General features: G+C 36.4%; 1 protein-coding gene across 2 annotated transcripts in view; it reads left to right on the top strand.

Annotated features, from left to right (window-relative positions):
- The window catches only part of EPHA7 (EPH receptor A7), a 161,212-nt gene that overhangs the window by 55,169 nt on the left and 80,612 nt on the right, over window positions 1–25,431 (top strand). For both annotated transcript variants that reach the window (XM_086743346.1, XM_086743347.1), the window contains exons 4-5: window positions 1,487–1,642; window positions 2,520–2,855. In XM_086743346.1, the coding sequence (XP_086599472.1) occupies window positions 1,487–1,642; window positions 2,520–2,855 (492 nt within the window). The remainder of the gene's footprint in view (window positions 1–1,486; window positions 1,643–2,519; window positions 2,856–25,431) is intronic.

The raw sequence follows: 25,431 nt of genomic DNA, 5'->3' as shown, positions 1-25,431 counted from the left end.
TTATCTTAAGTATTACCACCATTTTTTTCCTCTCAGCTGCATAAAATTCGTCAGATTAATGAGAGTCATGTCACTGTAGCTCCACTGTGGGTCCAGTGCAAAGGTTACTAAAGTCAAGACACTCCTGATTGACTTCAGTGAGATTTGGATAAAGCTCATTGTTTTCATGCTCTTTCCATCGCTGAAGGACCAGACAACTGAAATAACTGTTCCAAATATCAGTGCCTTTGGATACTTTGCATTTCTGTTCTAAGAAAATATCCAAGCAAATATGAATATAACCAAAGTAAATTCTCCCTGTCTGAATTCAGAATGACTATTTAACTAGCTTTAATATTTTGATACCGAATACTAAGTTTCACCAGCTGTCCCTTTTCTTTGCATACAGGTGATGGCTTAAGAAGGTTAGACTGTCTGTTTGGGTTGGAAAAAAAGAATAAAATAGTGTGTTTGAAAAAGCCTCTGCTTTATTAGAAAGTTCTAGAGAGCTTTTGTGTTCTGTTGTTCATGTTTCTGAGTTTGCCCATTACCTCAGTGCTGAAATGGAACCTTAATCTATTTCCAGTTTTAGCATTGTCTGATCCCCACTTCCTTCTTCCTTGTCCCCTACAGCTGTCATCTGTTCTTAAGTTGGCTGTCTAGGTTGCAGTTCTTTGCTTGTAAGAATCATTATAGGTGTGTTTTATGGGTGTTTCTGCTTCAGGAACTGTGGCAATAGCTGATAAAAGTATTTCTAAACATCAGTTTTGGAACACAGCACATTTTTTACTTCCATGGGTTCACAGCAGGCGAACCAAAGTATAAAATGATCTTATATACATCTTTCCAACTGTCTACCTTTTAATTTTCCCCTGAAAGTTTTAGTAAATTAATTTAATCCTAGTTGTCTCTCTCTGTGAAACTGGAATTGTGGGGCTTAACACTTTCTGTGCTTCTCCTGTTTCTGCTTGTGCCTACCAGTGTGCATCTGTCCAACAAGTGTTCGCACCTTATTTCTTCCTCAGAACCAGGGTTCACCAGTGGGTTCCAGCTTCCTTGGATTTCTCAGAGTAGCCTTCACTCCATTAATTCCAAATCAACTATCTCAGATACCAGAAACAGTTCAGTGGCCTTAAAGCAGAGCTTCTCCAGACTGTTTTTCCCTTGCTTAAACCTATTGCAGGCATCCAGCTGTTTCACACCATTATTGTACTCTTCTTTGGTGAAAAACAGATGCTTATTATATTTCTGTGGCCCTCTGTGTTAAAATATTGTGCTGCCAGCTGCTGAGGTATTTGTAGTGTATGCTTGAAATCATAAAAATGCCACTAAATCATTAACACCATCAACTGAAGAAAAAGAAATTGTGATTCCTTTTGACTTGCTCCAACATAACAGAATAGATAGTTCAGATGTTTACAGGAATGTATTTCATGTGACAGAGAGGGAAAAAAGATGACAATAGTCCATGCAAATCTAAACCTTAATTTGTGTTGTTCTGCCTTAGCTTGTGGCCGTGGGTTCTACAAATCCTCCTCACAAGATCTGCAGTGCTCCCGCTGCCCTACTCACAGCTTCTCTGACAAGGAAGGATCTTCAAGATGTGATTGTGAAGATAGCTATTACAGAGCACCTTCTGATCCACCATATGTCGCATGCACAAGTGAGTCAGTCATGAATTTAATAGTAAAGGACGTTGCTTAACCAACCAGGTGCAGCCACTTGTGGCTAATAGTTTCGGTTGGCTTTTCCTATATTTGAAAAGCACATTTACAACAGTAAATGAAATTGAAAGGTAGAGGGGAAAAAAAAGATGGTGAATATAGAAGCAGCAGAAATATAATTTTCATGTTTGCCTGATATAACATTGGAAAACATTGCATGTTGGGTAAGCGTGTAACTCATTGTAATAGATAGGATACAGGCATAGTTTCGTAAGGCTGTAAAATTGTTGTAGACAATGTGCTTTATGTGATATAATACCAAAAACTGTAACATGAAAAATGAAAAGTAACTTGTGCAGATCTGAGCTTTGATTGAACTGTAATTGGATCTGGCTTAACCTTCTAACTGCAAATAGACTAGCCTACATGGACTGGTGGTTCAAATAGTGGAAGTCTCCTAAAGCCAAAGCAGCACCAAATATCTCTGTAAATCACACCAGAGCTGATAACAAAGGACTAGATGCTGTTGGTGCAGTATGTTTAGAAGAGATGAGGAAATCCTATACTTGGGAAAACCATAAAAGACAACCTTTAAGGTATATTAACCAATCCTTTTAATTGCACAGAAGAGAAACAGCTAAAGTCAGTTGCAGTAAATATACAGACAATTGTTATTCTGATGCCTTAATGGAAAATAAATAAAGCTCTTGCCAAGTGAGTTCAAGGAAGCTTTTATACAGCTTGTACTAAAAATAATAAAATGTTTATGTGAAGAAAAATGCTTAAATTATTTTCTGTCTCAGTAATTAAAATGCTAGCTACATGTCCCACTGTGGTTCTGTGCAATTACCCTGGACTTTTTTTTGTGTTACGTAGGACCTCCATCTGCACCACAGAACCTAATTTTCAATATCAACCAGACTACCGTGAGTTTGGAGTGGAGTCCTCCTGCTGACAACGGGGGAAGAAATGATGTGACCTACCGCATTTTGTGCAAGAGGTGCAGCTGGGAGCAGGGCGAATGTGTTCCCTGTGGGAGTAACATTGGATATATGCCCCAGCAAACTGGATTAGTAGATAACTATGTCACTGTCATGGACCTGCTAGCTCATGCTAACTACACATTTGAAGTGGAAGCTGTGAATGGGGTTTCTGACTTGAGTCGCTCCCAGAGGCTTTTTGCAGCTGTCAGTATTACGACCGGTCAAGCAGGTAAGTTTTCATCACTTATGAATCTCAGCACTGTGAGACTGAGAGAAATTGGGAACATGCAAACTACAGATGCAGTAAATCAGGATCATGTTTGGTGTGTTCTGGCTCATTAATCTTTTCACCTTGCCAACTAGTTAATTTGAGCTTATACTATTTCATGATAACCTGTCCTGTTTCTTGGCCTCAGGATTGCTTTCTGAAAGCATTCATGAAAGACTTAAAGAAGACATGCAGCTTTATAGTTAAATAGATTTTCTTAACTCTGCAACTTTTTTTTTCTTCTTACATTATTGTAGGTCATTCCCTAGTACTTGAAGGTTAAAAAAGGAGCTGTGACAGTCCTAGGCAGGCTTCCTTTCTGAATTTTTTAAACCTGTATGAGAGTCCTAGGTCACCGGAAGATGTTTGGATATCTGATGGTGTTTTCAGTGGTAATGTTTTTCCTCAGGATAATGTTTTTAATTTATCTTATATTTCCAGATATTTGATTATGAGATTCAGTGAGAATGTGATGATTATTCTTTGTTTCTTCTACTTATCATAATCTGACAGGTGAAATGTCAGGGAAAATAAAATCAAACTAGCATATCACCCCAGGGGAAAAAAGGGCTTAGTTGTCTGCATGCTGAGTGAAAAAAAAAGAGTTCTGTGATTTAGGTTTCTGAAATGGCAAATTGCTTGTTGATAAAAATTATAGGCCTCTGAATCTACAATAGTGCACTGTGGGCTTTAAGAGAGGATAGTAACACTAACCTTTTATACATTGAACAAAAGATCTTAAACCAAACATTAATTGCAAGATCTAGCTTTGGAATAAATGCCTTAAAAGAAAATAAGAAGTAGATAACTGACGCTTGCTGTAAGAACAGCTAACCATTGTTTTAAATGATATTTCATTCTTACATCTTGGAGGAAATTTTAATTACTGTGATCAAGCTATTTTTTTTTAGTGCAGTAGAAAGGATCCCCTACAGTAATCCTTTGAACTGAGGACAAGCTCACCATACAGGGGCAATGAACAAATAGGAAAAACTGTAGTTATTTTGCCCTTTAAATATGGTAATCTCAAAAAAAAAAAAAAAAAAAAAAAGAGACGAGAAATTTACTTCAAAACCTTCCTCCCCCCACCCCCCTAAACCTAGGACATTTATGTAGTTGTTAAAGTTTGGCTGGAATATTTATGGGATTTTTAATTTCCCCGTAGTGCTTTCCTGGATACCAAATGCACATTTTGGAACCATCTCCGTGACTGAAAGGATTGGTCTCTGTGGTTGTTCAGTTTTTGGAGTTTATAATGAGATTTTAAGCACAGAGAACTTACCCTGAAACTATTTTTGCACCAGAGATTGTGTTATTTTGGCACCTTGATTTTTCATCTTTAAATTAATTCTCTGTGATTCTTCAAATGTGGACAGGTGGACAGTGTTCTGTACAGAATGTCTGTACAGAACTACCATATGAAGAAGAGGATTTGGACTTTTTCCTATTTAGCTAGAATAAATTGGCTTTACTTTATGTGCCTTGATGGTTCAGTGCCACACAGGGTAAAGGAAAAGACAGTGCAGTTTGGTGACTAGTATCACATCTCAGGAAGGTGAAAAAGCCTTAATCAGAAGTTTATTGTGTAACCCCCAAGATAATTCATTATAGTTAATTCTCTTGTGTTCTCATAGTCATAGATTTATAGGGTTTTTCAGGCCAGAAGACATAATATGGTTATCCTATGTTATCTTATAAGTAGCACAAGCTGTATGATTTTATGAAACGATCCTCACATCAAACCCAGAGACGTTAGTGAAACTATAGCTTACGTATATATTATAGCCAACATCTAGACATTTACCTAGTGATCTCAAGTAAGGGGAAAACCTCACCCTCCTAGATAAGTTTTGTGAAAGCGTGCAGCAGGAGCAGGAGACCTGACTCTGTTCCTTACCTGCTCTCCAGTTTCCTGTGGGGTTGTGCACAGGTGAGAGTTTCCCAGTGCTATAGAATCTGACACTGTCACTGTTGAGAGAAAGGGTACTCGTACAACTGAAGCTTTATGTTTTTACTGCTTCTGAATATCAGAATGTAAAGACTTCTAGTTGGGCATCTAAAATGAGTATACATAGCTAACATATTTGGGGGGGGGGAAGGCTTCAAGCCTCTTTGTTGCAGTTTTCTCTGTCTGTGTAATGAAGGTAACCCCTTCCTTTCCTTACGAAGCTTTTCAAGATTTTTTGAACAAAAGTTCCATAAAAATGCAGCGTTTTTTTCACCCAAATTACAAAATTCATGTTAAAGAAAATACAGTCTTTCAGAACAAATGCATTCCCCAAAAAGAAAGGCCTCTTTTACATTATTTTTAAAACAGCATGTTTTGGATCCTGATACTGATTTCTTTGGTTTCTCAAGGAGGAAAATATTTTAGGTGGAACAGATTGATGACTATAATTGAACAGAAAGAGACTAGTTGCTCAAAGGAGACTGTTATGCTTCTGTCTTCCTATTTTATTTTACCATGGAGAGAAAGAAAATGTTGGATTTATTTATAGCCAAGTAAACTAGGATTCATGCAGCTCTCATTTGTTACTGTGTGACTGTTCTATACTTTTGGCAAAAATGACTTTTTCTATGCCTGTATTGCTTTTTATGTGTGTAAATGTGTCTAACTAAACCTTCTTCACATGTTATTATGCCAGCACAATAGGTGGCTGTATATAATTACTGGGTTCACCAGTTGCACAGAGGCTTGCAGTGAGATTTTTCCTTTGTAGTTTTGATGTAATTGAATTGATCCTTTGTGGCCATTTTCACAAAATGCAAATCATTGTGTAATGATAACAGGAAATTATTGATAAAATAATGGGGTTATGAAACATATTCAGTGTTTCTTCACCCACGTATAACAAGCTTCTGATGAGACAAAGAGAGCATGTCACAGAAAAGAACCAGGTGGTTGATAAAAAAACTATTTATATTTGTCAAAATAACACAATAAAATGACTCCAAGTGGGTAGGCAGCATTTCACATTGCTCACATATATACATATGACACATCGCTATTCATTCCTTGTGTTAAAAAGACTTTGTGACTAGGCTATCAGTTGTCATATGGCATGTTTTTTGTGCTGCAGCCAAGAACCATGAGGCTTTTTGTTTTGCTTTGCTTTTTTCTTTTTTTTTTTTTTTTTTTTTTTTTTTACACAAGCATGAAAGAACTGAGCCAGAATCAGAGGTAAGAGATTAAGTGCACTGAGTCCCCAAGGAGTAAAGCATCTTGTTTCATATCTTGCCTATCCAGCATCATATAAAGAATACAGGATGCCGTCCCAGTATTGCAAGCTGATCTATGTGAACCCCTACATCTTGCAGAATTCAGATTTAAATGTGACTAAGCCCCAGTTGTGATAGATAAATGTACTGAAGAGCTACAGCTGGCAAACAGCTGACAAACACTACATTTGCAAGCTTATTGAATGGTTGTTTACCAAAGATAAAATTTACCACTTCTGTAATAAGATATTCACCTTTTGGTGGTACTGGTAGTTCCTTTTCATCTGTAAAATTATCAAATTCCTTTCCAAATTTTACATTTTTTTCCATACAGCACTCAAAAGGCTAATGGAATCAGGTAGATGCATATTTGTCAGCAGATTAATATTTGTCAGATTTTGACATTTGTGCACTTTCAGACCTTTAAAAAATGTGTTTCAATAATAAATCATATTTTTTCTGTTGATACTTTTGCAAAGATAGTATGGTTTTTAAACTGTCTTTCTACATCCTTTCCTCTGGTATCTATCTGAATGGACAGTGTACTGGTCTCATATAAAGGGTGATATTCACCCAACCCAGCCTAAATTTGAGAAAACTTAAGATAGATTGGATGAATCCCAACATTTATCAGAGTTTGAGAAAATGTATCTGTCCTGAGCCACTTTGAATTGTCTTTATAGTAACTGGAAAGAAAAAATCATGTCCAAGGAGACTCTCATCATGTCTTATTACTATAACCAAACATGACAAACAAAAGTTAAAGTGTAATGCCAGTACCTGTTCCTAAATGTACTCTCTGTTCTTATGCAGAGAGCACTTGCTGATGCTCGCTGCTTCTGTGCAGCAAGAGAAAGATCCCCCACAGCATTCTTAGGTCATGCTATGCCTTCAGATGCACTTAATGCTGACAACCTGAAGTGGTTAAAAAAGTCTAATTCAGTTTCATAGTCGAGACTTATTTCTGAAGATTTTTTTTAGGAACAGTTTATTTTGTATATGTTGATTTGATTTTCCTTTTTTTTTTTTACATCTTAGAGCTCAGTTTTCAGACCTTTTCCTACAAAAAACAGATCTCAAAATTCATAGTTTAAAAAACAAATAGGGAAATTAATTTTTCAAAGTTGCATGATCCCAGCAACTTGAACTGAAAAAAACATTACATGCTATAAATCATTACTATTAGCAGTAGTGCTGTTGATTAACACAGCAAGAAGAGATGATTAAATGCATAAAGGAAACAAGCCAACCCTTATGTAAAGCTGTGTGATAGTTTCTGCCTTTCTTAGGTACTTCTGGAGTCTTTCTAAACAGGGGAGACACTTTGCATTCTCCCCTACACTACATTCTCCTTTCATTTTTACTGCTCATTATTTTTCTCTTCTTTGCTTCTCTTCACATTTTCCCCAGCTCTCAATTATCTCTACTCATTTTTAGAAGTCTCCTCTTTCATAGTCTCTGCACTATTGACCATCTATTTGTCTCCTTTTCCTTGTCAGTCTCACTTAAGCTTGACTTTTCTTCAGCAATAAGCTGTCCCTCAGCAGAGGCAGCAATCAAGAAGATTTATGCCTGTGGCATTCCCAGTTTCTTTGACCTCACCATTCGTGTCCTATTCTCACTTTTCTCCTTTCCCCAGACCATTTTGGTGTCTTCCCATTCTGCTGCCAAGTTGTTTTAATCTACCTTCATCTACATGTTCCATCCAGTGTTCACTTCTGGTGACACATGACAGCTTATTACAAATAACCTCAGTGTTCAACTGAACATTGCTGCTGTGTCCGCGTTTCAATGGCCTTCCTTTAGCTCCAGGTTTCACTTGATATTTCCCGCTAGTGACTTTACTTTTTGAGCTATGCTTCATCTTCTAGCCTTCAGCTGTAGATCAGCTTTCCCATATTGATATGGCTACATCATCTGTATATATATTTAAAAACAATGCTCAGTGTAAAAAGAATTACAATTATAAAAATAATGTTTTTCTTTTCTTTTTGCCAAATGTGTTTCACCTGTTCACTGGGAGAACTATTTTATATGGAAAGTCACTTTTCAAAACTAACCACTTTCATCAAGTTGTGGTTTTTAAAAACATATATGATGTGATGACTGTACTTTGGATTGCCATTTTACTTGGTTTATTTAATAGGAGCTACAAGGATATTAGTGCTTATTAATAATAATATTTAAGATATATTTTAATTTTTTAAAACTTTTTTTGTAGACCAGTAGGCAGACAGCATGGCTCTGGAGGTGTTCTACACTCCATGCCCACCGCCTGAAAAGGGTAAAACTAGAGTAGAAAATAATTACATGTGGTAGTTATTATTCTTCTATTTTTTTTACATAACTTTTCAGTATATTTGAAAAATGGATCGAGTTATTTCTGTAGAGCTAAGACTCCCTATTGATCTGCAATCACATTACCCTGGACTAATATCACAGATATTTTGACAGGAGGTGGTAACTGACTTTATGCCTGAATTAAACTGATGGATAAAAACTTGATAAGAATTCCAGTCTTTGTATAGCAAATACCTTCAGATCAGGGAAAACAGTTTGTTCGTTCACTGATTGTATCAGGTCATATTTAATGTAGTGAAATCCACAGGGTTATAGAGCCACTGTAGAATTGCTGGGTTAAGACAATATTGTAAGAGTGGTAAATGTTAATTTTTTTTAGGATTTTCACAAAGAAGGAATCATCTATATAAGATATAATGTGATTTGATACTTATGATATTTGAACAGCTTTGATATTTTGTATACATATACAGAATATATAGAGATTTGAAATTATAAGCAATATGTTTTATAAGAAAACTTACCACAAAATAGCTAATTGTAGTAATTCATTTTTTCTAATATTTAGTTCTAATTTGTTCTAATATTTTTAACTGAACAATAAGAGAGAAATCAAGAAAGCAGATGTTAGCTGTGTTGCTTAGGGTCTGATCCTGCACCGCTGAAGTCAGTGGAAGTTTTGTCATTGACTTCAATAGGAGCAGGATTTGAACCTCATGCTCTACCAGAACACACAGGAACCAAAGCAATGTGCACCCATCCTGAAAGGAAACTTTAACTTGATATCCCATTTTGATTCTGACTGTAGCAGATTTTTGCACATCAGTTTGTGATTGAATGTAATTTGAATTATTTTTTTTTTAGTATACTAAAAATATGACTTTTTTTTCCAAGCTTCAGATTAAGCTTCTATATGTGTTAAATGTGTGGTAGCAACCTGCTAGGAGAAGCATGGCAGCCGTAGGGCTGTTAACTTTCCCATGCACTGAGCTATTGAAATAGCAGGTTATGTCACCACAGTCAAATGTACACTACTAAAGCATAATTTCACCAGCTACGCAACAAATAACTATGTACTTGAGAAAGAAAATGGGTGCTCTAAGATACAACTTAGCCCAAGACAGGAAAGGGTGGTTTGCTAATGTGACACAGAGGACTAGAAGCCACTTTTTCTTCTAATATTACAAACACGAGCCAGACGTCCCCTCAATGTTTATGTTACACCAATTGTCTTCTTAAAAGTAGTGATGAAAAATTAATCCTGACCTTGAAAAGAGAATATGTGTGCTAACATCGTATTTTCTATGACTGATCACAGAAAGAATTGTAAAATAAAAGATCTGTACTTGTGACTCCTGCTGGGTGGGTTTTTAGCCCCTCATAAATATGCTTGGCTTCTTCTTTCCCTTCCTCCATAGTTAGATTATTTCTCATGGCTATAAGTCCTTTTGAACAGAGTAGAAACCAAATAGTACTCTGAGCTTTATTGTACTTTTTAGGGACTCCTGTACCTAGTTCCGTGAAGACCTGGCCAACCTCAAACACTTTCAAGATACCTGCAGTACAAAGACAAGAAATCACTTCATACATTTATACATGTTGATACACAGTCTAGTTAGCTAATTAACTCATTTGCAAAGAAAGAACAATTCTATAGACCTTTGATTTTTGAAGCAGAACTGTATCTCCAGTTCTTCCTTTTTCTGCTTCCTATGAACTGTAATATGGTAACTGGATGGAGGATCTAGGTAAGTGCTGAACACCACCAGTAGGATCTCATGAACTCAATGTTACTCGTTTGGTATACTGGCCACCTCTGTCATTCTCTTAGCAAAGTAATGCCATGATGGTGATTATGAAATGTAGGCAAATATTTGTTCTGAAACTTTACAATTTCCATAGGAAATTGTTTAGGTGAAACGCTATCATCACTATATTGAGACCTAAGAGTAAAAGAGAAATACAATAGGAAAAGTGGCAAAAAAGGTGGCCTGTTCTGATTCTGTCATGAAATTTCTCAATGATATCTTTTGTTTGTTTAGTTGAGTTTCCTGCTTCTTTTTTTTGTAGTTAACAGTAGCATATAGCCTGACCTCATAAGGAAGATTGAGTTTTCAGTAGTTACAAAACAGGTTTGAACTCCTTCAATGAACAAAACTGTAAAATGTTGATATTGGTAGGACAGAATAATACACAGTATTTGAATTAATCTAGCCAAAACTGATGGTGCTTATGAGTTTCGATATCTTACTTCAGTACAGTGTAATTTATTATTAAGGCGTTTCATTTCATTGTTATTTTGTCTAGAAAGAACAAAATTGAAAGAAAAAGAGTATGATCATGTTTGTAGCAAAATAAGACATTAGAAGTTTTGTCCCTGAATTTCCCAGTATTTTATGGTTTGTTTCGTACCTTCTGAAGAGTTTAAGTACCATTTTCATTAGAACAAACAAAACCCTCTAAATAGACTTAAGACAGTGTATTTCTGGTTTGCTTTATATATGTATACCCATTAGAAATAGAGTCAGAGATTCTACTGAGCCTCTTTTGGAACAGATGATATTTTATTCACTTATTTATTTTTGATTTGTTGCATGTGCCAGCAAGCTTGCTGATTTAGAAGGAAAAACAGAGTTTTGGCTAAACAGGCCCTCAGGTGAAAAATACAAATCTTCCCCTTCTGGCCCATGGCCTTCTGGCAGTTTAGGGACTATTAATGGCCCAAGAATGAATGATTTGCTTCTGGCAGGTAGGGGTGAAGATAGTCAAGATGAGTTGTAAAGTCAGGGAAAAATAAAGGCCTGTGAAGAGCTGGGCTTGATCTTTCTGATGCTAATGTGGTAATAAGAAGGGGAGACACCTTCCTAAAAGCAGTAGCCATTGCTGACTTACCCACTATGACAGCTCCACAGGTGGCAGCACATATTTCAGGTGCTGGAACAGTCTGAGTAATTAGTAAGACTGAACAATTTTTGCCATCTCTCACATGTTGCTGCCCTGTGTAGTTTCTTCTGCATTGCATATGATAGAACCAGCCCTGACTCGATAGGGCATGTTCCTAATTGAATGGTTATATCTACTAGTCTTTAATATATGAATTGTTTTGTACAGTTTGGCATTTCTGTAGTCTTTCCCTGTTATAGTCAAAATATATCATTGATTCTATTTCTAGAGGGAATTCTCAGGGCAATTTACTGAGGAAGCCATGGCTGAAGGCTGCAAATTGACAACAATAAAAGTGTTATCCCAAGTTCAATAGTTAATGTTAAGATAGGAGATGCTGATTATCTTTTTCTTTGCTTCGTTAGTGATGAATGGAAGCAAATTTGATGCAGACAGCAATCTGGTGGAATGATGCAGAGCTATCTATGAAAACATCTGTACTAATCCACCAATGCAGTAAATTATAGCTACAAGCAAAAGACATTGATCCAAGAGGATCATTAACAGCTTTAACCAACTGATCCAAGTAATAGGGTAAATGAGAGAACATTATCAAGATCTGATTTTTACAGCTGTCAACTACAATTGCTAAAACATGGTTACCACTTTTTCTCAATTTCAACCATTTTATAGCTTAAGTTTAGTATATTCTATTGTGGGCAGCCAACAAAGATCAATTAGGTGGTAAAATACGCAGGAAAAAATTGCTCAGCTATCATGCACTCCATTTACCAAGAGGTCAGTCACAAAGGGAGAGATAATTGCTGCAAGCCAGCAAAATTAATCGGGGATGAGCCAAAAAGGATGATATATGTTCTGTGACAAAGTACGTGACAGAGATGTACGCATAAACCTGTAGCGACTTGCCTTGTTGAGGACACAAGGACGAGAGAAGGAGACCTGTGATAAACAATTAGCATGGCTTCAGAGTGAGCAATTCTTAATTATCCATAACATGTCGACATCAGATAATTAGTGTCCCAATTTTTAACAATATTTGGTCATTAACTACAGTAGAATAGGGAGATCAAGAACAGAGCCATTTGTCTGAGCTAAGTGTTACATAACAGTGTCTGCATGTGAACATAAGTCAGCTAAATCATGCTCACAGTAATGACATAGAAATCTTCTTATTGTGGGACCAATATAAATGTCCTAAATTTGAGCTTATAACAAGCTGCATTTTGTGTTTCCATAAGCCAGTTTGTTTGTGATAGCAAGGCACAAAATAAAGCAGGCTTTCATGTCAGCTGTAGTTTAAACTCCCTACCTTGCTGCTTTTTCATCTGTACATTTAAATTTTCACGGCAAGCAGCACAAGTCATATGACTCAGGCCATTTTAGTGTTAACGCTAATTAAGAAAATATTATTTTTAGCTCGATTTTCTAAACATACAAGGCTACGTGAGTGTGCTAAATGTATATCTCTGGACAATTTTCTTTCAGCTCCTTTGTCCTCTGTCAACAGTTTTTGACCAGTTTTAACGATGTTTGACAGATAAAAATCTTAAAATGCTAGATGAAGTTGACAGGCCGGTGAAGACCTGTACCTTACCGAATGAGCTAAATCATGTGTCAGACATAGGCAAATCTACATGTGCAGAAGCACAGAAAACTGTAAGAGAAATGATTCACAGAATTGCTGGTGTTTTTCTGATGCTAATGAAAGAAATCTTAGAAATGCAGAATGAAATGTTTCATGTGTTACTTCTGTCTGGTTTCTGACATATAAGCACAGAGAAATGAGATGTGCACACACATGCACATACACACATGCATACCTATAACTTAAGTCTCTTTTAAATCTCACTTTCTTCTAGCCTGTTAGTGTATTTTTCAGAATTTTTAAGCTGGATCTCACTTCCTCTGAAGCAAGCTTAAGACTCTAGGGACAAGGGCCTGTCACTGTGATTCTAAGCTTTTCTTTTTAAGGATGACCCTCTTAAACCTTTACCTGCATTTCAACAACTTATTGTAGAAAATTATCCATTGAATCTGGGGTGATGTCTCACATGTATGCATTTGCAGCAGAAGACTTTTCTGTATCTTCCATCTCATACCTGCTGATGGATTTATTTACCACCTCTCCTTTTGGCCTTTTCTGTCTGTCTGTCATCTAAGCATTTCTCTTTGAGTACCCCATTTCCTAATGCATCACAGCACACTCATTTTTTTCTGTAGCACCCAAGATCCTTTCAGGCAGTAGTGGCTGAGTCAGCAGGCCAGATTCAGAAGTAGTAAACCCTGATGTCTATGTGGAGAAATGTCATTTACTTCGCTAAACAGTCTATTTAAGTTCATAGAGCCTCTAATCATGGCTGTGAAATGAGGAATTGGATGTTAATATTTCAGAGCCAATAATACTCTAATGGTCTGTCTCTGTGGACCTCCTGTGGAATTATTCCAACTATTCCCTTGTGCAGCTGAGATAAAAATTTCACCCTTAGTTCTAATCTTTTGTGTTGCCGCTTAACTGGTAATGAAGAGGGAAAAGTGTCATTGCTCTTTATATTATGTAGAGTTAATCACATTAAGCATTTTAGGGCTAAATGTTCTGCTCTTTGGCGCTGGCATTAAACATTAGCATTTAAATCTTTGGTGGATATTTACATTGTTGTAGTCATTGGAGATTGATAGATTTCTTTAGGGAGTGATTTGGAACAGGAGCCAAATTTAGGAATTGTACATTGAGTTGTCCTTAATTACAGAGGAAGCTTTAGATTACCTTCTCTATTTAGCCACCCAAATTAACTGCCAAAAGTTGGTGACATAAATGCCCTCTTCCTCCTGCCCCCACATATACAAATGTTAATTTCTTCCATGATATTAACATTAAGTATTTACATGTTTCTGTTTATTTTTGAGAAAATACTAAACAAATGAGCAAATTTTAAAATAATTTAGTGTCTTCAGGGTTTTAAAACTCCTTAAAAATAATCTGCTAGTCCTATTAGTAATTTATGTTAAGACTCTTTGAAGCCTTTTACCATTGACTGAATTAGCTAAGGTGCTTAATGAGGATATGCATATACGGGTGTGCCTTAAAAATAGGGATATTTCACTTGAGTGCAGTTTATAGCATTAATGTTAAAAATGTTTTTTAAATGTAAAATACTTATTCTATGCTTTCTTTTTATTTTAATGCTAGTTAAGAGTCCCCATCAGGAAGGCTGCAAGTGCCTTACAGTTTATCTTGCCTATGGTAATGCAGTGATGACCACTTACCAGTGTTACATACTTTTTTGTAAGCAACGAATTAACTCAGCCATGCAGCAGCACAGAACAATTACCAACAGATAACCTTCAATGAGCAATAAATAGAGCAAGTGAACTCCTTCACAGTCCTCCTGGGAGCCATTTCTCAACCTTTGCCCTAGTAGATACCCTAGACTATTAGAATATTATCACATTCATGATGCTTTGGAGAGTAATTTCTAGATGCCAGAGAGGAAACTACCTTCCACACCTCTGCTGACTACAGCAGGGGTAAAGGATGATGGTGATCTCTCAGGCAGATAAGTCTCATCCCATTTATCAGTCTATAGATCTCAATCAATAGCTTAAACTCTGCTTGGATACTAGCAGGTAGGCGGTGGAACTCTAAAGAAGCTAATGTGTGTTCTCTGTTTACCTAAACTATGCCTACACAGAAGGGAACAGGGTCCGTCTTCTGCTCCTGGCATGCTGGGGCTTATGCTTGCAAAGTTAAACTTCTTTATCTCCCAAAACAGTGTGCCCACATTGAGATTGCCACAACTATGCTCAACTAGCTAACCATGCTAACAAATTAATGGTATGGACAAGCATGTGTTCATACTCCATCCTCAATTCTACCACAGTTCACTTTACTAGATTAGTTTTATAAAGTCTACTGAGCTATATTTATAGATCAAGAGGTCTATAAAACTTGACTTCTTGGAAAATATTGTAATAGGCAAATCTCAAAGCAATAAAACTGTACACGAAATCAGCACAACTTGTTTTCTGGGGGAAATGCCACAGCTGCCAAATGCAGTGAAGCTGGTAAACTAGTACCATGCCTCTTTCTGTAACATGATCGTATAAACGTCTGTGAATACAGAATACTCCCGTGGACTGGCAACAGTCATGGCCAGTGTCATAAATTCTCTTTTGAAAAAGCATTATGCTTTCCATTTGGGCACACAGAAAGAGCTTCAGTTTGGAGTTCATATTTTTGAAGTTTACATCACTCTTCAGTACTCACTTAAATTTTAATTTCCTGTGCTCACTATGAAGCCTGGGGAAGGCAAAAACAGTCAGAGGATGCATAAAACAGTTTTGAAGTTACTTGTAAAACATACAGAACTGTTGTTTCAAAATGTGGGAAAATCTTAAGTGTATTTTTAGGAGAAGAAATTAAGTAATGGATTTTTTTTTAAATATCTTCTTGCCTATTTATGCTCTGATTCAAAGTCAGTGGTAAGTTTTTCTTTAAACCTGGTAGGTATCTAAGCCCTTAAAAATGGCTATTTACTATTATTAAAGGTAAAAAGGGTGGCACAAAATTGCTTCCCATTTAACTTCTACTGAGCAGTCAGAATTGTCCTAATATCACAATATAGAGAGTTAGCACACATAAAAAATCCCCATTGAGATAAGGGGGTAATTATTCAACTATCCACTTTCATACATTTTAATAATCAGATGTTACATCTGAAATAAGGTCATTTTGAAATTTTCTGTAAAAATCTGGGATCTGGGAAATGCTTACTCATGTAAATAGCTCATTTTTAATGTAAATAGCTCTTTTTTTTTTTTCAAGTAAGGAATAAATACTTAGGAATCCGCATAAGCTAGCTGTAAATCATTATTTGAGCCTGGATTTTTTTTTTTTTTCATTTTCTACATTCAGAAATGCATTTAGTTGAATGTTTTGAACTTAAATCAGTACATCTCAAGGGGAGCTCTGGTGTAAAAGGAGTGCAGTTTGACCCCTGTAGCTGTAGAAAGTCAGAGTCAGTGATCTCCATTAGACTGTATATCCCGCTGGGTAGTATCAGTTGCCCTTTTGTTATTGTAGGCTCTTTCTGTTACTTTTACCGTTTAAATAAATATATTGAAGTTAAAGAGTTAATGACAAATTCAGGAAGTCTTGACTTAACGGTGATGAAGTGAGATGCCTTTTGTGCCATTCAATGTACACTATTTATAACCCCGTTTGATTACCGCAGCATGTCCTCCGCCTGTAAGGATTGCACCCGGGGGACTAGTCAACTTATTAATTCATCACTTGCTGCCTTTTACGGTTGCAATACCCCTTTATGGCATACAAGCAGAGAGATCTCGTAATCTGAAGGCTGCCAGCCGACTGGTTCCACTCTAGCTGACCCTTTGTCTGCGGGCACAATGCTGATAACTCTTCTTGGGGTTCCTCTTTCTCGGAGGCTGCATTACGCTCCCGCCTGTTGTCTTACGATGGGAACAAGCGGCCGCGATTACCGTGACTTCCAGGGAGGCATAGCCTTCCGCAAGTTAACCTGTAGCTTTTTAAAGTGCCTTTTGATTTATCTGTCACCTGATCCATCAGCAATGAATAATTTTCATGGAAGGTGCACTTTAATTACCTTCCCCTTTGACTAGCATTATCAGGCCCTATCTAGGTAATTAATCTCTCGAAATATCCAATTTCAGTCTTTATTGCTGGCAGGCAGGCCTTCTGAATTATATGTGATTGAATAGGCATTGGGTCTGTTGTTAAACCAAATAGGGCATGAAACAAATTTTGGGTCCCTCTTTTTTCTTTTTTTTTAATGTGTCTGTAATTATGTTGTGGTCTAGTTGCTTTGGTTGACATCATTTAGATTGTACAATGTAAAGCATGAAAAGGCAATGGTAGAAAATGGTGGCTGATACAGAAATAATTAAAATAACACAGATCATAAAAGTCAATCAGTCTCTGGAGAAATAGTTACCAGATTGTGAAACTAGGTACTGAAAATATTTTTTTTTCTCTTGAATGAGGATAAATTAGTAGTCCTCCTCCCAATACCTGATTAGGGATTTGCAATTGTATTCACTTTTGTGTTTCATTGCTCTATGGATGAAAGATAGACCTTTAAAAATGTAGCAGATTAAATAACTTGTTATTAAATTTGTAGGAGAGGTTACTGTTTTTTCTTATGCCTGCCTCATTAAAAATGATGAAGTTAAGGTGTTTGGAAAGCTGAACAAAAATGCTATCTCAGTGGGTAAAAAATAAATAATCTTACAGTGCAAATCTTTCATTCGGTTGCCTATACTTAGAAATGCTATGGCTATTTTGGAAATTCCTTTGTAGTTTTTCTGAAAGTGTTTTTTTTTCTTGTATGTTTCCTCTCAATTCTCTTCATATTCTCCAAAGGAAAAAAAATAACAGGTTAAATTTTATAAAGGTTTTGACAGAAACCTCTTACCTCAGATACAGCTGAGAATTCCTTGAGAATATTCAGAAGTCCATTTCCTGGAGATAAATTTACTCACTTTGTCACTGAAGCTGACAAGCATATGTGTGTTAGTTAAGTTTCATGTTTTCAGTACAGAACAGAATTGTTGGATTAGAAAAAACCTTTTTTAAAGGAATTAAGAAAGTATGAAGATTTGTGAAGGAAATTATGAAATCTTAAGATCATAGGATTTTTCTTTGTTGTCATCATTTTTAAGTTAGTCAAAGCAGACTGTTTGATACTCTTAACTAAAAATCCTTGAAATAAGCAGACAATTTTACAAAGGCACAATTGAATTTGTAACACTGTTTTATCTTTACTGTCTGCAGGACTTCTTTAATATCAAAATTTGATTATCTACTAGAAGATTATTTTCCTTTTTAATGGAGGTACATTTTTTTTTTTAATCATAAGTTCTCCATACAGGATAAAATTTGTTATAATTGTGGTTTATTCTTAGAATAATTGTAAGGGAAAAAAATCTGAAAATATTTAACTGGATGAAAGGTGAAAACAACTGTGTTTAACCATGTAACTCATTTCTACTTTGAACTGCAGAAAATGAGAACAATGAATAGCATGGAGATTGATCCTGGAATGCAGAATCTTTCACCTTTAGGTCACCAATTCAAATTCAGTCAACCCAAGCAGTGACCAAAAATTGTTACCATATGAAAGTTGTTTGTGAACTATGTGGAATTTAAATTATGATCTCAGTTAATTTTCTTTTTCGTAAACATCATCATAAAGCAGTCCTTTTGGCAGTCACCCAAAAGAGAAGTTAAGATTAAAGGAGCATGACCTAGTAAACTTTTAACTTCTGGTCATGATCCCTTCAGGTGAACATAGTGGCTGGAGAATTTTAGGTTACTGATTTGAATTGTATTTATTCTCTGGATAAGGACAAAACTTTAGTAGATTTTTCTTTAAATATCTTATTTTAATTAATTTGAATCTTTAGAGGCAGATACTGACCCAGTGTGTTAGGCTGCCAGTCTCATGGATGCTCCTGCAGCTTGAATCACATTCAAACCAAAATTATTAATTGAATATAAAGAGAAAACAATCTACTTCCTTTTGGTTTTCAGCAGCTTTACTAAATGATAAACTGATCTATTCAGGATTTTTTTTTTTTGCAGTTTGCCATGAAAGAACATATTTTGGTACTTACCAAATGGCTCCTGCCATATATTCAGACTTATATATTGTTAGTACGGTAGCTGCTTTCAGACACAGGAATATAAAAAGCCTTGAAAAAAACCTGTAAAGGACTTTATTAAAGTATGGTAATTTGCAGAGCATGAAGGATCTTTGCCAGCTGCCAAGCTGCTGAGCTTTAACTTTGCTACTGACTTTGAAGAGAAATACAGTATTTGGTCTGAAAAAATATTTGTGTTCCCGAATATCACAGCTGATTTTGAGACAAGATACAGGGTGCTTAATTAAGCTTTCTCAAAGTCTGTTGCTTTAACAACTTTCTTTACAATGGTGATAAAGCAAAAAACCATGTAAAAAAATAACCATTTTGAAAGGCCATTTAAGGTACTGTACAGTAGCTCTTGTCTGTTAAGAACAGAATGGTGTACTGGTTCGGGCACTGGACTGGGGCTCTAGAGATCCATGATAAATTACATAGTCATTCCCATAGGCATCTTGTATTACTTTGGATAAATGACTTAGTCTCTCCATGACGCTGTTCTTCATGAGAAGAATGAGGACAATAGGACTTCCTTGCATCAAAGGAGCATTGTGAAGAAAAATCCATTAGTGACTCTGAGGCATTTAGATACTATTTTGCTATTGGCTATGTAAGTACTAAGATAGGTTAAAGTTATCTATCTTCCTGTGTTTTTATTTTCTTTTCTTGTTAAAATGTATAATAGAATTAAGCCCTTGTTTTCATGTTAATCTAGAGCTGTTGGTCTTCTTTGTTCAGTAGCAGCCAAATTCTTATTCACTGGAATTCCTGTAAACCACCCTTAACAGATTTTTTAATCCCTCTATGTTTTCCCTGAGAACCATACTGCAGGAGAGACTGTAAACAGGACTAGTCCAGTATATCACCAGCTTTTTAAGAAAGCTTGGGTCTCCTGTGGCTCTGCTGGATGCACTGGGTAACTGCCAGTGTTGCATATGAAAGAGAAATAAATCTCACCAGGAATCTCCAAGTTCTCAGACAGTGAGCAGGTAGCAGGGTTAGGGCTTAAGGATGTTTTAATAATACATTTGCTTATTAAAAAAAATCATGAGATTGTGACCTTTCTGAAATAGTTTACTCTTGCTGGAACTTTGCTTTTAATCACTAATCATTGTGACATTTTTTTGGCAACCTAACCCTTGTGAATCTTTTTGCAGTGTTCTAGGTAAGTCTCCCGTGGGACAACAGCAGGTCTTTCTTTAATATAACATTTTTTTAACTGTAACATTGGTGCATTCCTTCATTCCCTAATTGCACCTGGGAAGATCTGGTTCTTGTTGCAGTTAATAAGCGGTTCACCTAGTACGCTAAAATAACAAGATTGGTCACATTAAAGTGCTTTTTCATGGCTCATGTTTTTTTCTCACTCCACTACTCCAAATGAGAGGAATAATTTTATGGAGACCAGCACCATTACTTTTTATCTTTTATGTCAAAAGATCTTAGGTTTGTTTTATATTGGAAGCATTCTAAAACTTAGGTGTCACCTTTGTGCCACATTGCGACATCATTAATGCTCAAGAGGTTTTTCAGACATATAGGCGTAAGTTTTTTTAGCTTCTGTTCTAATGACTCCAGAGCAGGCAATTTGAAATCCAATGGTCTTCTGAGATTACCCAAAAGTAGGTGTAAAGAGCAGCAGAGGGTACTAAACTTTGGGGACCAATTTTGTTATATTTATTTTGATTTGAAATATAGTTGAAGTCATTTGTAGTCCAGAAATAAAACCACAGACCTACAGCAAATTCAAACTGTTAATAAGGAAGTAATCACAGAGTGAGTTTTAGGTACAGACACTGAAGACAGTATCCCACAGCTCCAGATAATGGTAAGCAAAGACAGAACCATCAAGCCTTGGCCTCTTGGTTCCTCTTTCACACTTTCTCAAAGCTACTGTCCTACCTCATACATTTGCAGTGTGATGCTGTGATCGCTTTTCCACCTTCTTGTTCCACATTACATTTTGTTGACCCAGCTGTAAGGGAAGAGAGAAGCTCAAATGCTCAGCTGAAGCTTCAAGAGTGCTACTGTTCTGAGTCCTGTGATGGAAGGAATCTCACTCAGTGGTATATTTGGTATATTCCCCTGTTCTGGCCAAGCTCTACCATTTTGTTTTTCTTCACAATCAAGTAATTTGTGCTTGGCAATCCCAAGCACAAATACAGAGTGGGCAGAGAATGGATTAATAGCAGCCCTGAGGAGAAGGACTTGGGTGTACTAGTGGATGAGAAGCTCAACATGAGCTGGCAGTGTATGCTTGCATCCCAGAAAACCAACTGCATCCTGGGCTGCATCAAAAGAAGCGTGGCCAGCAGGGTGAGGGAGGTGATTCTCCCCCTTTACTCTGCCCTGGTGAGACCCCACCTGGAGTACTATGTCCAGTTCTGGAGCCCCCAACACAAGAAGTACATGGACCAGTTGGAGAAGGTGCAGAGGAGGGCCACGAAGATGATCAGAGGGCTGGAGCACCTCTCCTATGAGGACAGGCTGAGAGAATTGGGGCTGTTCAGCCTGGCAAAGAAGGCTCCACAGAGAACTTACAGCGGTCTTCCAGTACTTAAAGGAAACTTATGAGAAATATGGGGAGAAACATTTTAGCAGAGACTTTTGTGATAGGACAAGGGGTAATGGTTTTAAAGTAGAGGGAGGTAGATTCAGACTTGATACAGGGAAGATATTTTTTACAATGAGGGTCGTGGAACACTGGAACAGGTTGCCCAGAGAGGTGGTAGATGCTCCATCCCTGGAAACATTCAAGGCCAGGTTGGACAGGGCTTTGAGCAACCTGATCTGGTTGGAGATGTCCTTACTCCTTGCGAGGGATTTGGACTAGATGACTTTCAAAGGTCCTTTCCAACCCAAACTGTACTATGATTCTATGAGTAAGTTAAATGATTCTCACTAGAGGAAACCAATGTCTTCAGAAAGCTGTTTCTTTATTCATCTTGATTTTCAAAATTTTGGGTGCAAGACTGACTGGAAGGTAAAATGTGTATTACTGAAGAAAAAAGTCAACTGATAAACTGTTTTAAAAGCATTCTCTAGATTCTGGTTGAGCTGAAGGAAATTTCAGGCATTTGGACAATGGGCTAATTAACATCTATGATATAGCTGAGTTTGTAATGGATTACAAAATGTGTATTAGGAATAGAAAAAGTTCTTAAATGGGTACCTTGTCTACATTCCAGGGGTTTACAGACAACTTTGCACTGTCCTGTCACCATGTGAATGAGTCCTTGCACATGTATATCCTAGCTTGAAGTTTCACTGGTAGTCCTCTTTCCTTTCCATTCTCAAGGCCCTATTCTTACCCCTTCTCTTTCCCTTCTTTCTTGTCCCAGTGACAGCGTTGTTCTGTGAAATAACAGTGCGTCGCTAGTGTTGTTGGCATTTTACAATCACTTAAGTCATTAATATCACTGAGAAGTTGAAACATCAAAGACCACTTACAGGTCAAATTCCAAAGGTTTTCAGAATTACTGTTATTGCAGATGTAAATTAGGGTTTTAGCTGACACTTTTATCAATTAATATAGTACATGTTCTTGTAAAGCAGTTAGAATTTATATGAAATAAAGAATTGTATCTTCCTTATGGTTTTTGAAAAACAGAGGACAGAACTTACCAGTCCAGTAAATACCACATTTTCTGAAAGTTTTACTACTATAGTAAGAAAAGCCATTATTTTTTTTTTAAAAAAAGAAGACAGGAATTGTGGCCTCTCTATCTTTTTTCTGTGCAGCACAAAAATGTATTCAGTTTAATGGAATGCATTAATGGACTCCTAAACTGTCGGATTTCTAAATATGAGCCATACATCATGACGGTGCTGAACAACATATTTTGTACCAAAGCAGTTCTATGAGAGAAGGTGAAAATATGTTAATCCTACCTTGATCGTCAGGGGCCCATATGAATTTGCATTACTCTTTTAACCTTGAAGTGAGTAGGTGATATCATTATTGAATTTTTTAATAAAAATCTGTTCGACTACAAACAATATATTTTGTTTGACGATATTATTTATGACTTCATATAAATCAGTAATTATTATTTGCACATATGCAAAATATTAAAAATCTCAGCGAATCTTTTGTTACACCTGTTTTTTTTTTAGTTCCCCAAGCAATTTTCTGAGGATTTTAATTTTTTTTAATTGTAATTTGTATCAATTTTGAGTTATAATACTAATTATTTTATTGTACTCCATAAAGTCTGGCCATAAAACTGCTCACACTTTCACTGAAATGCAGGCTAGTGTTGGAAAATCTGGCCAGAGATCTGTTACACAGATTTATAGATTTTTGTCTCAAATGTAATTTGATAGTAGAAACACCTGGAATTACCGTTCTAAAATACATTTTAACTTTTCAGGAAATGATCCTGTTAGGTGACCAGTGCTAGTTGTATTATTAAATTGATTTTGGGAAAGAGTGTGAAGAAAAAAAAATCGTAAGGTAAGGTGATTACAAGTGTTACAGTGGATAAAATACTTAATTTTTATGTTGGAGTTTATAAATTCAAAGTACCAGACAGATCTCTTACTGCAAAATATGAAATAAGTTAGGTTTTGGTAACTGGTTGTGAATTAAATGAAATCCACTCCTATGTTGTCATCACATGAAACAGCTTGAGGAATTTTGATTTGGGTTTTTTTTATTTATTTTTGTCATGAACATACATATAACAGAAATGTTCAAGATAAGTGTGAGTGAGGTACAGATTTAATATAGTGTAATATCTGCAGAAATTAACTATGATAAAAATGAAATAGAAGAGGCTCAGACTCGTTTAGGAGTTGAAAGCAAATTCTTCACTTTTGTGGCACTGGGTGCTGTATTGTTATTATTGCTTTGTTGTCTTCATCTGATCTTAAAAAAGTAAAAAGCTGTTGGAAAATAGAAGCTTGCTAATGGCTGCATCATTAATGACAATGAACTGCAGATCAGTTTTTAAAAATAGACACAAAACCATTTATACTTTATTTAAAAAAAATAGGTTTGATTACTTTTTAATAGATATGAAGTCATTAATATTTTAGAGTTAAAAAAAATTATTTGCTTCTGAAAAGCCTAAGAGTGGCCACTTGGAAAATAAAACTTAGTCTTCAGTATGAGTAAAATAGTCTTCACTGTGAGTACAACGTGGACTCCATCAAAGATGACCCTCATTGTAATATTTCAGGACCAAAATCGCATGTAAGCCTGAACCTCAAACAGGTAGTTTAATTCTACATTTAAAAGTGCTGATTAGCTCCATTATACAGACGAAAAATAAAAGATACAAAGTGCTTGGAAGGACCTCAGTGCTGAGTCCTGCATTCGTAATCCAGACGTCGGTGTTAAGAAACCAAGAGAACAGTTTCCTCTTATTCTCAACAGTGGTTCCACAGATCTCATGTAAAGGAAATGATGGGATAGTGTGGTTTTGAGCACAGAGGAGAACAGGAATATTTTATCAGTAGCCCATTATTAGGAGAGATCAAGAATAGTTTGAAATTTCACCCCCTGCTTGTAGAAAGTCAGGTGTCTCAGGAGAATGGTTCAGGAGAAACATGCTAGAAGAAAAGCTATCGGACATGATTAGCTGAAAACATAGCTTCTTTCCTTCTGCCTTTAATTTGGCACTGGAGTGTATATGGGTTTGAGAGCCAGAAAACCTGTACAGAGGTGACTGTGCCAGTATTCATGATTTTCTTTGAGAAAAGAACAGGCTCAACCTTCTGTTAAAATGGGGTGCTATGCCTCAGAAGTGCTTCTCTGGCATTATCCTATAGCCTAGGAAATGGGAGAGCCAGGTTCAATTCCCATCTTTAACTGATGAGTTTAACTGCATTTCTTCCATTTCTCTAGGAATATCCTAATTTTTAGGCCACAGAGTCGTATTTCTGCATAGTGCCTGATTTTCTTCCTCTCCTTCCTCTTTCACATCATAGAGATTCAGCAGGAACGACAGTCAGAGACTCCTTACTGATGCAGATTTCGCTAATATTCAGAAATACACTGGGCAGGAATGTGAGGGAAAAAACCACAAATGAAATGCCAGCTTAATGGAATGATTAGTACTGATGTGAAAACAAATAGCTGATTTTATAACATGAGATATTGAGGCTGGAAATTATAAGTTTCCTAGCCATCAGACCAGTGAGGTTCTGGAGCAGCCTTTTCATGGGAGTAGTGGGAGACATAATCTGATTTTAAGACGGAGCTTGATCATTCTTTTGGAAGGAATGACATCACATGGTTGCCTGAGATGGCAGGTGACTGGACACAATGATCCCAAAGTGTCCTTCCACTCCTACCTTCTTCATCAGCAAAATACTTTATATTTTGTTATGTTCTCCAGTTTCTCCGAAACACTTAACCTGTAATTTGATGGTGGTATTTTTTATTGCTTAAGAGAGGTTTGACATAGAAAAGAAAAATCTTTGTTGA

Source organism: Chlamydotis macqueenii, chromosome 3 (genome assembly GCF_036417535.1).
Source record: "Chlamydotis macqueenii isolate bChlMac1 chromosome 3, bChlMac1.mat, whole genome shotgun sequence".
Classification (NCBI taxonomy): domain Eukaryota; kingdom Metazoa; phylum Chordata; class Aves; order Otidiformes; family Otididae; genus Chlamydotis; species Chlamydotis macqueenii.
Note: the sequence above shows the minus strand (reverse complement) of the source record. Positions and strands in the feature narration are given on the sequence as shown.